Source organism: Zootoca vivipara, chromosome 2 (assembly GCF_965207765.1).
Source record: "Zootoca vivipara chromosome 2, rZooViv2.hap1.1, whole genome shotgun sequence".
In the NCBI taxonomy this organism is placed as follows: domain Eukaryota; kingdom Metazoa; phylum Chordata; class Lepidosauria; order Squamata; family Lacertidae; genus Zootoca; species Zootoca vivipara.
The window spans coordinates 59,597,417-59,611,601 of record NC_142584.1 but is presented as its reverse complement, the minus strand read 5'-3'; the positions used below and the strand labels follow the sequence as shown (position 1 = coordinate 59,611,601).

Here is a 14,185-nt window from a genome sequence, read left to right as displayed (position 1 = left end):
AGAGATTTCTATGCAGGGAAGTCTATGTCCATAAAAGTCTCCATGCATATATTTTCCCTGGAATATATCATAATCCTAAATAGAATACCTGGTGGCTTATCCCATGCTACAGAGTAGGTTTCATTAAAAGTCACATGGAAGGCCCTCACTGTTAGCAAACAGATGAAAATTCATTGAAGGTCACTGCATTTCTGCTGTGTCTTTTGGTTATAGACCTTCTTGCCATTGAAATGGATGGCACCTGAGAGCATCTTCAACAACCTCTACACTACCTTGAGTGATGTGTGGTCCTTTGGAATCCTCCTCTGGGAAATATTCACTCTGGGTAAGCAACTGGTCAGTGTCACCCAGACTCTGTTTGATCCATCCCACTTACTGGATTTCCTGTGTACGGAATGAAAACAATGTTTCTCACTCTCTTTAATCTACGTATGTTTCATGCCACACTATAAGTACCTTCACACAAGCCCAGAATCCTTCATCTTTCAAGCTAAAGACTAAGTTATGCATGATGTCCGCTTACCCCCTTTTAGGGATGCAGCGGCTTTGCAGGACGGCCAGTGCCTCCCCTCCTGCCTACAATGCAGGACTGGGTGTTAGGGTCTGATCCCTGCCGGAGCGCGAGCTGCCAATGGCAGCCTGGCATGGAGGGCTGGGCTCGGGGGGGGGGACTTACAACAGCCCATGCCAGCCTCTGACACCCAGCTCAGTGGCGATTTAGGCATTGGGTAACCTTAGCTTAATTGTACCCTTGCCTAGTTGTACCCTCACCTCCCCCTCCAGAAATAGGGTACCCCGTTGAAGGGATCTGTGATGGAGTTGCTTCTATCAATTTGCCCAGATGGGGGGCTTGGGCCTCAGCGCTCCTAGAGGCGGGGATCCCTGTGGGGATTCCCCTATTTGATGTAAGTCATAGGAATCCCTGCTGCCGGGTGGACCCTGATGTCATTTCCAGTAGGCAGCCCAGAAATAAATGCTTACCCAATGCTTATGCCAAACCACTTCATCTGTAGTCAATAAAGTTGTAGCCTGATTCAGTCCCATTCAACTGTGTGTTCTTCTTTATTGGTAGCTCACCTGAGTGGGGTGGGGGGGTTTGGGAGTGTGCAGCCTGGGTCTGCAAGTTAATCACATCATTTGTTAGTTCATTCACTGACCATGTTCCTGTGGGGGGGCTAGACTGGGACCATGGCATGGGCTTAGTAGGACTATAATCCTTTATCCATCCAGCTTGCATTGAGGAAAAACTCAGAGTGGAGTGAATTTGAGTCCCCCCCCCCCCCGATGCAAATTGCAGGCATAGACCCGTTGTTCTGAAATAAGACCACAGTAGGGGTAAAGGGATAAGTGGGGATGGGGCAGGGCCAGCATTCTGATACAGGCTGGGATCCCTGTACTGGCAATTTGTGAATGAAGAAGTTTGACCTGAAAGTCCATGTGATACATTTCATGTTTAGTGCCAGTGCAGTCCTCAGAGGGGCCACCAAACAATAGCCTGTTGACATTGCCATTGCTGTACTGGTAGTGATAAAGAGACTAGAATGGAGTGGTGCTGGCATTGGCATGCAGTATACAGAAGTTTCCCCACTAACTTTTTTTGCTTGACCTCCTTTTTTATCCCTAGGTGGGACTCCATATCCTGAACTGCCCATGAATGAGCAATTCTACAATGCTATCAAACGTGGCTATCGTATGTCCAAGCCTACACATGCTTCTGATGAGATGTAAGTGTTAACAGCATATGTTTGCCTATCTTGTACAGAAAAAACTCCCTTCCCTTCTCTCAGTATAAAAAGGTAAAGGGACCCCTGACCATTAGGTCCAGTCGTGGATGACTCTGGGGTTGCGGCGCTCATCTCGCTTTACTGGCTGAGGGAGCCAGCGTACAGCTTCCGGGTCATGTGGCCAGCATGACTAAGCCGCTTCTGGCGAACCAGAGCGGTGCACGGAAATGCTGTTTACCTTCCTGCTGTAGCGATACCTATTTATCTACTTGCACTTTGATGTGCTTTCGAACTGCTAGGTTGGCAGGAGCAGGGACTGAGTAATGGGAACTCACCCCGTTGTGGGGATTCGAACCACCAACCTTCTGATCAGCAAGCCAGTATAGCACTTCCCAAATTATTATTATTTGCTTTTTGTGTCTCTCCAGCTATGAAATCATGCAGAAATGCTGGGATGAGAAATTTGAGATCCGACCTTCTTTCTCTCAACTGGTGGTACTCGTGGGGAACCTGCTGGCAGACAGCTATAAGAAGGTAGGGTTGGGCTGGGCTGAGAGGATAAAAATGATAGGAGGAGCACACAGAAAACAGCCTCATTTCTAAACTAGTCCGTGACTGTTGACATCAGCGTGCAACAGATTGTGCAAAAGATTGGGAGTAGAGGGAAAGTGGTGGGGGAAGTAGGCTGTCTAACATTATATTTTCTAGTATGATTCTGGTTTCTTCATTGCCATTTTCAGTTCCAGATCTGGAGCTAGCCTTTTTCACAGACTTGTGCTCTTAAGAAACTGTAGATTCATCAGGGCTGTCCTTATATTTCAAAACAAAACAAAATTCAGCATTGCCTTAAGAAAATGCCATGTGCAGAAACATTACATGTGGTATTCATGCACTCACAAGCACTTTCTGTCCTATCTGCCTTATATGAGAGCAGAAGTACCAACAAGTCAATGAAGAATTCTTGAAAAGCGACCACCCTGCTATTGTCCGCACAAGGCCTTGGAACTCAAGTCTCAACAATTCCAGGTCCACTGCCATCAATTCCAGCACCACCTCAGGCGCTGTCCTTTATACAGCTGTTGAACAGAATGGACTGGACAATGATTACATCATTCCTTTGCCGGACCTTAAACCAGAGGGAGCCAATGAAAACCTGCAGGAGACCTCCAGCAGTCGGGCAAGGTTGGAATCCTAATCTTTCTTTCACTGTGATATTATTCACTCCCAGACCTCCATTATCTCTGTTCTACCAATTGGTTATCTGGCAGGTGAAGTAGACTAAACTGTTTTATACTCAGTGACCAGTATGGAAGCCGAGTGGATTAGTCTTGGCTCTGTGTGCCTTGAAGTGGTGGTTCCCAAAGGTTTTTCTCACCTATTGCTCTTCCTGTTGAAGTATCCTGAAATATCAGGGCACTTCGAACACCTTGAATTGGTGGTTGCCGAAGAGCCAAATGATTATGAAGTACAAGTGGAGAAAATAATCTTAGGTAGAATGACTGCAGATTTTGAAACCCATATTTTGAAGGACCTTTCACTATAGTCATTGAATGGGCCCTCATATATTTACTCCATTTTGGAGATGGGGAACATGGTTGTCCAAAGCTTCTTATGGAATTTTCTTTAAGAAGTAGAACTGGTTTCAGAAACCAGAATGGCAGCCCACATGGCACCCAGCTAAGGCTTTCGTAATGTATTGACTCCTGATTAAAGCTGGAACTTGATTCTTTCTCTTTCTCTTTTTTGCTCTTTCCACCATTAGCTCTTCACTGAATGAAGCACACACATCGTCTACTATATCTTGTGACAGCCCTCTAGCCCCACAGGAAGAAGAAGAAGAAAAAGAAGAAGAAAAAGAAGAAGAAGCAGCAGCTCCAGAACCAAAGCTAGACTGCTAGGATTATTAGAGAGGTGTGTGAGAGAGAGCGTGTGTGCATGCATGGTGGTGCCGGGGAGTTCTGGTCACAAATTGGTGCTTCCCTCTCCTTTAGCCATACTGCAATATGCCATTATCTTCCATTCTCTTCAGCCCACAGCAGAACCCAGAAACTGTAACACTGAAGAGACTTTCTGCAGCCAGGATTGAGTAGAAGTTAATATGGCTCCTCACGCTTCATAACTGAGACTATTTTCATTCCATTGCCTAATGCAGAATTCATTCTCCATTCATACTTGTCTCTGCTAACCAAGGCTATCATGATGAGAAATGTCGCTCTTTGCTTGACAGCCTCACTACCTTATTGCTGGAGTGGAAATAACCTTCATATAAGACTAATCTTTCCACAATAAGGCATGTCCCCCTTGTATCAAGCCAAAGAGAAAAATCTCCAGTGGTTCTCTTGAGGAGTGCCTTTACTCTAATTGTTTCACTTTCTATTTTTGCAGGCTTATTTTTGAGGCCAGCAACTGTTCAATGAATTTTCTAATCAATGGATGATTAAATTACACCTTTTAAAATTTATCCTGAAAGTGTGGATGGGGTATGAATGTACGTATGTATGGGCAGTTTTTTTGGTTTTTGCTTTGCTAGCGAAGGAGACACAGAGAAGTGATCTGCCCACAGTTTTATCCAATTTACAGACATTCCATGGGGTTCTCTGTTCAGGGCAGTATTATGATGATGACCAACAGAAGAGCAACATCAGACATTTCACTCGGGTTCTGCTCTTCATTGCCTTGGTTCTCCACTGCTTTTGCTGAGTAGTTCCAGGATCACGAGAATGATGGTACAGATACAGGTACCGTGGATTACAGGTACTAATAGATCTCAAGGATCAGAGATTGTCTAGACTAGACCTAAAGCCACAACTTTATCGCCCAAGAACATACTGAGCAAATGGAGACCATCAACTAATGACTCAGCTGTGGCAACAGCAGGACAGTCCACGGCTACATTTCTCTGCATCCTGTCTTTTTATCATACTTCTAATTTTAAAAGGAACGAGTGGGTCTTTCTGAGGCCAGTAGGAAGATGCTAGTGTACCTTGCGAGGAAAGGCAAACTGCACTATATTTGTTTTACCTTGGAGGTCGATGGATAGCAGTTGTCGTTGGTCTGTCCCATTCTGCCTCTAAGGGGAAAGGATCGTTGGCAGGTTCTTTCAGGAAAAATGCAGGTTGTGCATATGGCAGCCTTTGCCCACCTGATGCCCTCCAAATGTTTTGGACTACAACTCTGTTGCACCCGAAGGGGCAATGGTTCTTTTTGGATTCAGAACACAATGGGGTGAAGGCTGAAGATTTTATTAAACAGCCCAAAGAAAACCTCTGCATTGCCATTTTCGTACATCCATGATGCTGTTGGAGAGTCCCTCAACAGACAGTGGGCATGACTCCTGCAGGTGGAGCTTGGCCAGTAGACAGCACTTTCCAGGTAGCCTAGTATAGAGGTTCTGGCTAACAATGATGTTCTTGGGGGTATATATACACAGCTAGAATTTGGGTGATACATCAGTTTCCCACCAGAGCGAAAGACTAACTAATACTTGGCAGGAAGTCAACATAGATCACTTCCAGAGCTAGCTAATGCTCCCTATAGCAGGTGTCAGGATGATATCCCTGTGAAAGCTTATCTAGAAGGAAATGATTCCCATGCAGTGCTGTCTCAGCATGATGAACTGCGAGAAACTACTAGTTTGTGGAATAAACATAAGTAACCACCTAAAGGCCCAGACCCACAGGATTTTTAAACATTATCTGGGCATGAGAGGGCCAATTGCTGGGCACCACCCAAATCTCCTTGAGATAATAATTGTCTTCTGCAGTGTGGCAGTAGAAACTCCCATCAGCCGCAGTTAGCATATGCCGGCTGGAGCTGATGGAAGTTAGTCCAAAACAAGTGGAGGGTACCAGGTCACCCAAGCCTATCATATGCCATAGCCTGCATCTCATATCAGACTTATATGGAGAACCTTTTCTTTTCTTGTTTTAAGCAGAGAGCATTGGGAGATGATGAGGATGGGCAGAGGAGATTCTACTCCAAAGCTGAGCAGTAGATGGTAGGTGAGGTTCTCAATATATTCTATTTAAGAGAATCATGAAAAATTCCTGCCAGTGTGCCTCAGAGCTAATCTACATTTTAGACAGAATGAGCTAGCAGAGTTCTTTCCCATGCTACTTGAAATTACAGGTGGGGGGGGGGCGGCACACTTTGAATTTTCTCCCTTGTAAAAAAAAAGATCACTATGTATAGCACAGCGGAGCTGTGTAGCCTTCTCTTTGGAGTGCTGGCCTATTACATGCAAAGAGTTTCAAAAATATGGTTTCTCACTGTGGTCATAAACTGTCAAATTTTGTTCTCATTCTTCATAATCTGTAGATCAACTCCAAACTTGCCTCAGCCAGAAATCCCCCAGTTGAAAAACTGCTTTTTCTCGAATCCTTCCTTAACAGAAGCAATTCCTGCCAAAGCTGGCTCTAACATCTCCTCCAATTCACTAAATATTCATTCTGGTTGGTGTTAACAAAACATTGTTTATTTTGTTTCGTACCATAGATATAGATGGGGGAGGGGTGGTGAGTCAAGTTAGGGATATTTTAAAGGAAGGAAGGAAGGAAGGAAGGAAGAGAGAGATAGAGATAGAGAGAAATATGGCTTTTCAGTACATTTACCGTAATGGTGACTTTTTAAAAAAAGGCATTAGTACCTACCACTACCCCACTCCCAATGTTGTATTTGCTAATTTTCTGTCCATTTTCTTGTTATACAGACATTTAGATTTAAGTAGAAGCAGGGGGTGTTTTCAAAAGAATGTGCCACTTAAAAGGATCAGTGTTATGGCAGCGAGAAAGTATATTCCATAAACCATGGGCAGTGCCAGGTTTATCTCTTTCCAACTGAAAGACACATCCTTTTCCATCAGTCTTTGAATTACACTCATAATTCAAAGTAGTTACCTACTTGATAATATTGCCTGTAGAAATGACCTATTGGTATTCTACTTTAGGACACTGATATGATGGAAATATCTCTGGGTGGGGACAGGTAAGACCACTATGGCATAGCTCCTTTTTAAGTGCTGTGTAGTATAGTAACTACACCATGTTCATATATTACCATAGCATGGACAATGTTTATCCCAGCTGGCTTAAGCAGTATTAGCCCAATGTGCATAGTACTTTTCCATGGTCAGAGACCTGTAGCCCAGTGGCAACAGCACACAATGCTTTCCATGCAGACGGTCTCCCTGGCATTGGCCAAGACATTTACTGAGATCCCGGAGAGCTATTGCCAGTCAGTTTAGTCTGCCGTGGTCAGGCAGCTTCCTATGCTCTGTGATGGGATTTTGGTGTGACCTGAAATACAAGCCAGCATTTTAAAGAGCACAGTAAGGTAAAGGTAAAGGGACCCCTGACCATTAGGTCCAGTCGTGACCGACTCTGGGGTTGCGGTGCTCATCTCGCGGTATTGGCCGAGGGAGCTGGCGTACAGCTTCCAGGTCATGTGGACAGCATGACAAAGCCGCTTCTGTGAACCATAGCAGCACACAGAAACGCCATTTAGCTTCCCACTGTAGCGATACCTAATTATCTACTTGCACTTTGACGTGCTTTCGAACTGCTAGGTTGGCAGGAGCTGGGACCGAGCAACAGGCGCTCACCCCGTCACAGGGATTCGAACCGCCGACCTTCTGATCGGCAAGCCCTAGGCTCTGTGGTTTAACCCACAGCGCCACCTGTGTCCCAAAGAGCACAGTAGACATATATAATTACTTATATAGCTCAGAGGGCTATAGTTGTAGCTGGGCAGATATGTTCTGCTACACCTAAGGTTCCTTGTCAAGGATGGACAACCTGATTTGCCTTCTGCTCCACTAAGCTGAATAATTCTTCAGTTTTGCATCTTGGTAAGGCGGTGGTTTAACAGTGTTGCTGCTAGTGAAAATGACTCTAGCCAAGGCCAGTGGATCAGCCAAATGACACTGCCAAATGCCAAGGTACCCACCCACCCCACCTGGGTTGAAGCAGCACCAGTGGATGTTCTCATAGCTTATATAGCAAGGACACAAAACAATTGAAATTGAGGAATAGGCATCACTTTTTGCACAGAGCCAAACTCCTCACCAACAAAAAACAGATAGGAAATCTGAAGTCACTGGGCATTTCCATTCCACTGTTTCAGACTGCTGGGTACCATGTTTTTTTTTCAAACACTGCAATTCATTCATACCTGCTGGGCCCCAGTTGCCAGGTGGCACCGGCTGCAATGGGTTCTAGTTAATAAAACGTTCACACTAATATAAGAAAGCTGAGCTTTGCGGATTAGCCCCCTGACATTGGCAAGACTAGAGTGAGAGGCAGGAGGAGGTACTTAACCAAAGAACTCTTCTGTTTCCACAACTTTTATGGCCATGGTTTGGTCTATGAGTCTCCTTCCCCCAGGGGTCCCTTGCTGTTTTGTATTTTTGCATTACTGTCATTTGGGTTTGCTTGGCTTTATTTTATATTTTTAGAATATTGTCTAACCAATATTCTAAATTTTAGAAATGTCTCAAATCCATTTTTGCAATCTTGGTCTCATTTCTAGCATATTAGTATACAGTACTCTGTGATATTTTAATCTACAGCTGTTTCACTGTTATCAGTTCAAATATAAGCACCTTTCTCCAGCCACCCACTACTGCTATATAGACAGAATGTACCAGAGGAATATTGTCACATTACAAAATTACGTGTGTTTTTTTTATATTTTCTGTGCTTTGAAATGCTTATGAGATTGATATGTATACAGTTTTTTTTGTCTCTGCCTTTCCATTTCTGTTTGACTGTGTTGTTTTTATTAAGTGAGGGGTGTAGAGAATGGCAGAGTTTTACTTTCTGTTGTGTGATCCATATTATGGTGGACTTTAGTTGTCTTTAGTATGGTGGACAATGAGTTGCCTTGTCTACTTTTCCAATGGCCAACGTGTCCTTCGTAGACCGAAAGACAGGAGATAGAAGTGCAATTAAACAATGTTATTGAAGTTGGCCAATATTGGCATTTAAGCTCCCTTCTTCATAGTCTCACCAGCTTTCTGAAATAAGCAGACCATTCAAAAACAGTTTGGAAACCAGTAAACACTAAATTGAGGACTGGAGAATCAAACCAGTTCCGTTTGATTTGTAAAGCATTGCACATGTTCCAAGCAAAAGGGAATCCTTTCTCAGATTACTTTCTTTACAGACACTCATAATGCAAATCTTATTGACAATTATTACAGGCAGTTATTATATGGTCAGTATTAAATTAATCTGAACACCTTAAAAGGGTCAGTTCCATGTTATGTTTCTTCTATTAATTTAAAGAATCTGAGACAAAATGGCCAAAATTGCTACTAATTCTGATGAATCAGATAGAAGAACTTTGCCATTTGTGTGTATCAAACTTGGATTTAATAATCTTTGACATCTACAAAAATGTCCACTTTATTCTTGTTTTGTTACATGTATCTTAAAGTAACGAATAGGGGGAAAATAACATTAGAAATGAATCACAACATGTTTCTTCCTCTTCATCCATCAAATTTCCTCTTTGTGGAGGAAGTTGTTCTACTTTCCAGGCACCTTTTTGGCATTCCCAATCCTTGTCTCTTGGCAGAGCCATAGAGACTCTTTCTTATAGCAACTGACAGCAATCTCTGAATGGGAATCCATTTCTTGTATTTTTAATCCTTTGTACACAATCATGGGAGTGAAATACAGAAAGGTGTCTTGAACTAAGGTACCAAAGACATAATATCCTAGGTTTACAAATGTATGTTAGGACTCTTATTAAACCACATTTATACCAGTGAGATATTATTTTTTATGCTGTAAACTTGTCATATATGTTTTCTAAAAAGATTTTTAAAATTAAAAGAGCTTCTTTTTAAAAACCCTGGGGCTTTTCTGTGATCTTAACAAAAGAGGTTTAAAGACTGTCTCAAGGCAAATCTTTAAAAATGTAGTATAAACACTGACAACTGGGAAACACTGGCCTGCAAGCACTCCAGTTGGAGAACAGCCTTTACCAAAGGTGTCATGGGCTTTGAAAAAACTCGATCTCAGGACGTAAGGGAGAATCATATGCCAAGAGGAAGGCACGCTTGGCAAATCCACACCGTGATCAACTCCCGCCTGGAAACCAATGTCCCCACTGTGGAAGGACGTGTGGATCCAGAATTGGCCTCCACAGTCACTTACGGACCCATTGTTAAAACCGTGTTTATGGAAGACAATCTTTCTCGACTATGAATGATTGCCAAAGAAGAAGAATATTTCTTAGAAAACATTGGGGGGGTTGAGGAGGTTTCTCCTAAATTTCTTAGCAAATGAATTAACAGCATTGAGAGGAAGAATGTTAATATGCTTAGGTGCCACAAGACTCTTTGTTGAACATGGTTAATATAACTCCAGGGCTTAGAGAGAGCTTATCTGCAGTACCAAGGAAAGAGTGCATGTGACAGAGAGAGAGAGAGAGAGAGAGAGAGAGAGAGAGAGAGAGAGAGAGAGAGAGAGAGAGAGAGAGAGAGAGAGGGAGTCTGTGAGCAGATGAAGACTCAGTGGGCTGTATGAAAAAAGGTAAGTGGAAAGAAGAGCTTACAGGTGCTGTCTAGGTGTGTAAGAAGGCATACAAGCAGGTCTGCCAACAGCATAGACCTGGTCTGTTGTTTGTATGCACCGCTGAGAGGTGTGAGCCAAGACTTTGAGGGCTCCTCCAATATCTGGAATCCTACCAATTAATTTACCAGGACCTATTTTGCCTATAGCAGTGCATTCAAGTAGTGTCCAATGAAAATGCTTCACCTGAGACAACATACAAGCCTCGCTCTAGCATAAATCAACACTGGAGGCCAGCCTGAAAATGTTTCTTCCATCCAACATCTCTGAACTATGAGAGCTCTTCTCCACTTCCATGGGGAAAATGAAATGCAAAATGTGTGTTCATCATCAGGGATGATGATCATATACATTTGTTTGCAGCTTCCCAGAGCATGTGAACAGCATACAGACTCTGCAAAATGTGCATATGTATGCTATTTCCTACTATATGGAAGTGCCATCTGTGCAGAGAATGTTCATGTTTAAATTGCCCTTAAGTTGCACATTCTTCTCCAGCTGAGGAAAAGTGAGAGGTGTAATACCAAGCTTATATTTTACATCAAAGGTTAAGGCTCATAGTGCTGCCTTAGTGCTGGGATGGTCAGGCAAGGTGAGGACCTTGCTTGGTCTGGATCCAGCCAGTCCTTGGATGGGAGACAGTGTGAGAATTCCATGTATGCCACTTTGAGTTCCATGAAGAAAGAAAAGGGGTGGTGTTATGAATTGCATTAAATAAATAATCACCCCCATCTGTCCTGGGGAAAGGAGGGGCTGTTGCTTTTTGCATATATATGTGTAAATTCTATGCAGTCAACTAACTGTGTGGCTCACCTAAAAATGCAACCCAGCCACAGGGCAATAACCAAAAGTAACCCAGACCCAGGAGATTGGTCTTTATCAGGGGACACAAGGGACTCTGCTACATTGGCAAAGAAAAGGCGCTTCATATGCATTGTATATGCATTATAACATTGTGACACCAGATGGCGCTGTGGAGTTCCGTTTTTGCCAACCTGATTTCTCATACAAAGTTTACATTGTGTTTAACTGAAACGCTTCTTTGAAGTATCTAGATCCAGCCAAGATCAGCTGTAGAAAGCATCACTCGGTCTGTGGGCATCTCATGCCTGGTCTAAATGATTATTTGTTATCCAATATTTTTTTTTTCCATTTGCAAGACCATCTGTATGCCTGTCCTGGTTGAACTGCTCTCACATTTCCTGTGCCATGTTTCAGCTACTGCAGATTATTCAATGCAACAGCTGGTTCAGCATCTTGTCCCTCTTCCTCTCTCTTATATTACTAATTTAGTAAAATTATTCAGTCTTGTAAAACAGCTATTTTAATGCATCTTCTTGGAAGTCTGCTAGCAACCTGGGTGCAGGTGACTAATGAGATGGTTTCCTGAAAAAAGGAGATAAAATTAGCATCCTTGGCGCATCCAGTTAGCTGAAGCTCTCAAAAACCATTGCCCTTAAAATCAATTTGATGCTGTGGCTACAGCATGCTGTGTTTTTGACCTCTTTCCTGCTTGTGTCAGTAAACTGTATTAGCTGATAGAAGATGATTCATGTGCAAGTGTAAAATGAGCCTGCTTTAAGACCCTAAAATGTACCAACTGCGACTAAGCTGAGGAGAACAGTTTGATGGCTTTTTCATTGGCAAAGGCATGATTCATAGGGGGAGGCTGAGATGTTCTTGTCAAGACTGGCAGCTCTGTCCACCAACAGTCATTAATAGTTGAGTCAACAAAGAAGGAAAAATAATCACCCTTACCCCATCAAAAAATATTGCATTTATACAAACCCTTTTTATGTTAAGTCTCTGGGGAAAGAAAAGAACTCAACAAACTTCAGTGGCTGTGGGGAAAATCATGGACATCCATCAAATGTAAGCAGACATGAAGTTACCTGAGCATTAGGGCTGTCCAAACAAAAATTACCTCAGAACTAGTGTCAGATTTATGCACAAGCTAAGTAAGCTACAGCTTAGGAGCTCCATTTACGAAGGGCCTCCAATTATTTTTACTAATTCTCCATGAGTTTGCTCTTGAAAACGTCACAAAACAGTTTTAAATTTATCGCTGCTTCCATTTAGTAAGTGCAAACTGCACGTGTGTGTGTAACTGCTCCTGTGTTGCTGAACATTAAAAGTTCTTACATATGTCAAGCAAGAATTTGTAAGCTGTTTTCCGTTAAAGATATTTCAAAGGCAAATCGGCTTATTGCAAGATATATATGTTTTCAGTTGCAACCTTGCCTATATATGCAAATATAAAAGTTTATAATTTCTGCTGGAATAACACACACTTTCTGGGTCATGTTATGGGCCTCTTACACCTGACACAGATTGTCTTAATTGGATCTTGATCAGAACCCACCTGGTTGCTTGAAGAATAAGCCAGAACCTGCTTGGAGGCTGACATTGCAGGCAAGTTCTTTTTCCTCTACCCAAACAAGAAGCATCCCCTTCCGATGGAAGTGAGGGTCATTTTCAGTTGGCAGATTCCCCCCTGTAGCAAACTGTTCATATTAAACTGGGATTTGCACCTTGGATTACACCTACAGTGTCACAAACATTCACATCAGATTCGGACCTCATCCAAGACTTTGACGGAGCCTTACTGGGTATGCTGGCATCTTTATTCAATAATTTTCATTACTTTTGTTAAGGATTTAGGTTTACATCTTGTTTTTGGAAGTACGCTTACCTTTGCTTTTCATACTCAGGACCCACAGGCATCTTGGTTGGCCACTAGTGAGAAGAGGCGGCTGGACTAGCTGGGCCTTTGGCCTGATCCAGAAGTAGTCTTCTTATGTTCTGAATGGAAGTGAGTTCTGAAATGTTACCATCACCTGTTACGAGGTGCCTGTTCAGTTTCATCATTATTTAGTTTGCAGTTGCCTTTTGCTTCTATTTCCATGCACTTAAAAGTAAAGTTTTAAGTGGAATTCCTTCAATTTACCTGGTCCTCTTCAGACTCCCCATGGGAAAGATTTGTTTGCCCTACCTTCTTAAAGCATATCTTTAGTTTCAGAACGCCATGAGTGCCCCAGAATTCAAGTGCAGCAGTTTCACTTACCCCCAAGGCATATATGCTTACACTGTACCCTCCAACATTTTCCTGATGAAAACAGGGGTGCCCCATTCCATAATGATAATTTTACTATTTATAGCCCACACATCTTACTGGGTTTACCCAGCCACGCTGGGGAGTTTCCAACATATGTAAAAACATAATAAAACATTAAACATTTTTTAAAAAAACACAACTTCCCTATACAGGATTGCCTTCAAATGGCTCGGGGGTCAGATAACGCCATACCCTCCAACATCCTAAGGAAAAGTAGGACATTCCAGGCAGGAGCGAACGAAGGCTTCATGACACCCAGGGCGGGGCGTCGCTACGTAGGGCACATGTGCAGTGTCACTACATACAACACATGTGCCATACATAGCGATGCTGCACATGTGCTGTACATAGCGGTTTGCCGGCGGTGCCGCTCCAGCGCCATGTGGACGGTGCCGGGGTCCTCTGCTCGCGGCTGCAGCTGCGAACGGCGGATCCTCCACATGCAGCGGTGGCGGCGCGATGGCTGCTTGCGCGGCGGCTGGGTGAGCCCCCATGGGGTGCCGCCTTGTCACCCCACACACACATGGCTGCCAGGGCGAACCGCACCCCCGTTGCACCACCACTGATTCCAGGATCAAATCAGAAACCAGGACAGCTTCCCTAAATCAGGGATGTCCCTGGAAAATAGGGACACTTGGAGGGTCTACTGCATTGTCTCCCAAGACAGACAGATGAAAACAGTTAAATGTATGTTGGTTCTGTGACCACATTCTGGGTAATTATTGCCAGTTATTTAATTGCTTGAATGCTGACACAGTCCTCATAACCTA

At 43.3% G+C, this 14,185-nt stretch overlaps 1 protein-coding gene across 3 annotated transcripts in view; it reads left to right on the top strand.

The window, feature by feature from the left end:
* PDGFRB (platelet derived growth factor receptor beta) overlaps nt 1-9,576 on the top strand; it is a 75,920-nt gene extending 66,344 nt beyond the window's left edge. For all 3 annotated transcript variants that reach the window (XM_035105655.3, XM_088662010.1, XM_060271638.2), the window contains 5 exons: nt 214-325; nt 1,625-1,724; nt 2,153-2,258; nt 2,659-2,906; nt 3,487-9,576. In XM_035105655.3, coding sequence (XP_034961546.1) covers nt 214-325; nt 1,625-1,724; nt 2,153-2,258; nt 2,659-2,906; nt 3,487-3,622 — 702 coding nt within the window. In that variant the 3' untranslated portion in view covers nt 3,623-9,576. The remainder of the gene's footprint in view (nt 1-213; nt 326-1,624; nt 1,725-2,152; nt 2,259-2,658; nt 2,907-3,486) is intronic.
* Nucleotides 9,577-14,185: the final 4,609 nt, after the last annotated feature.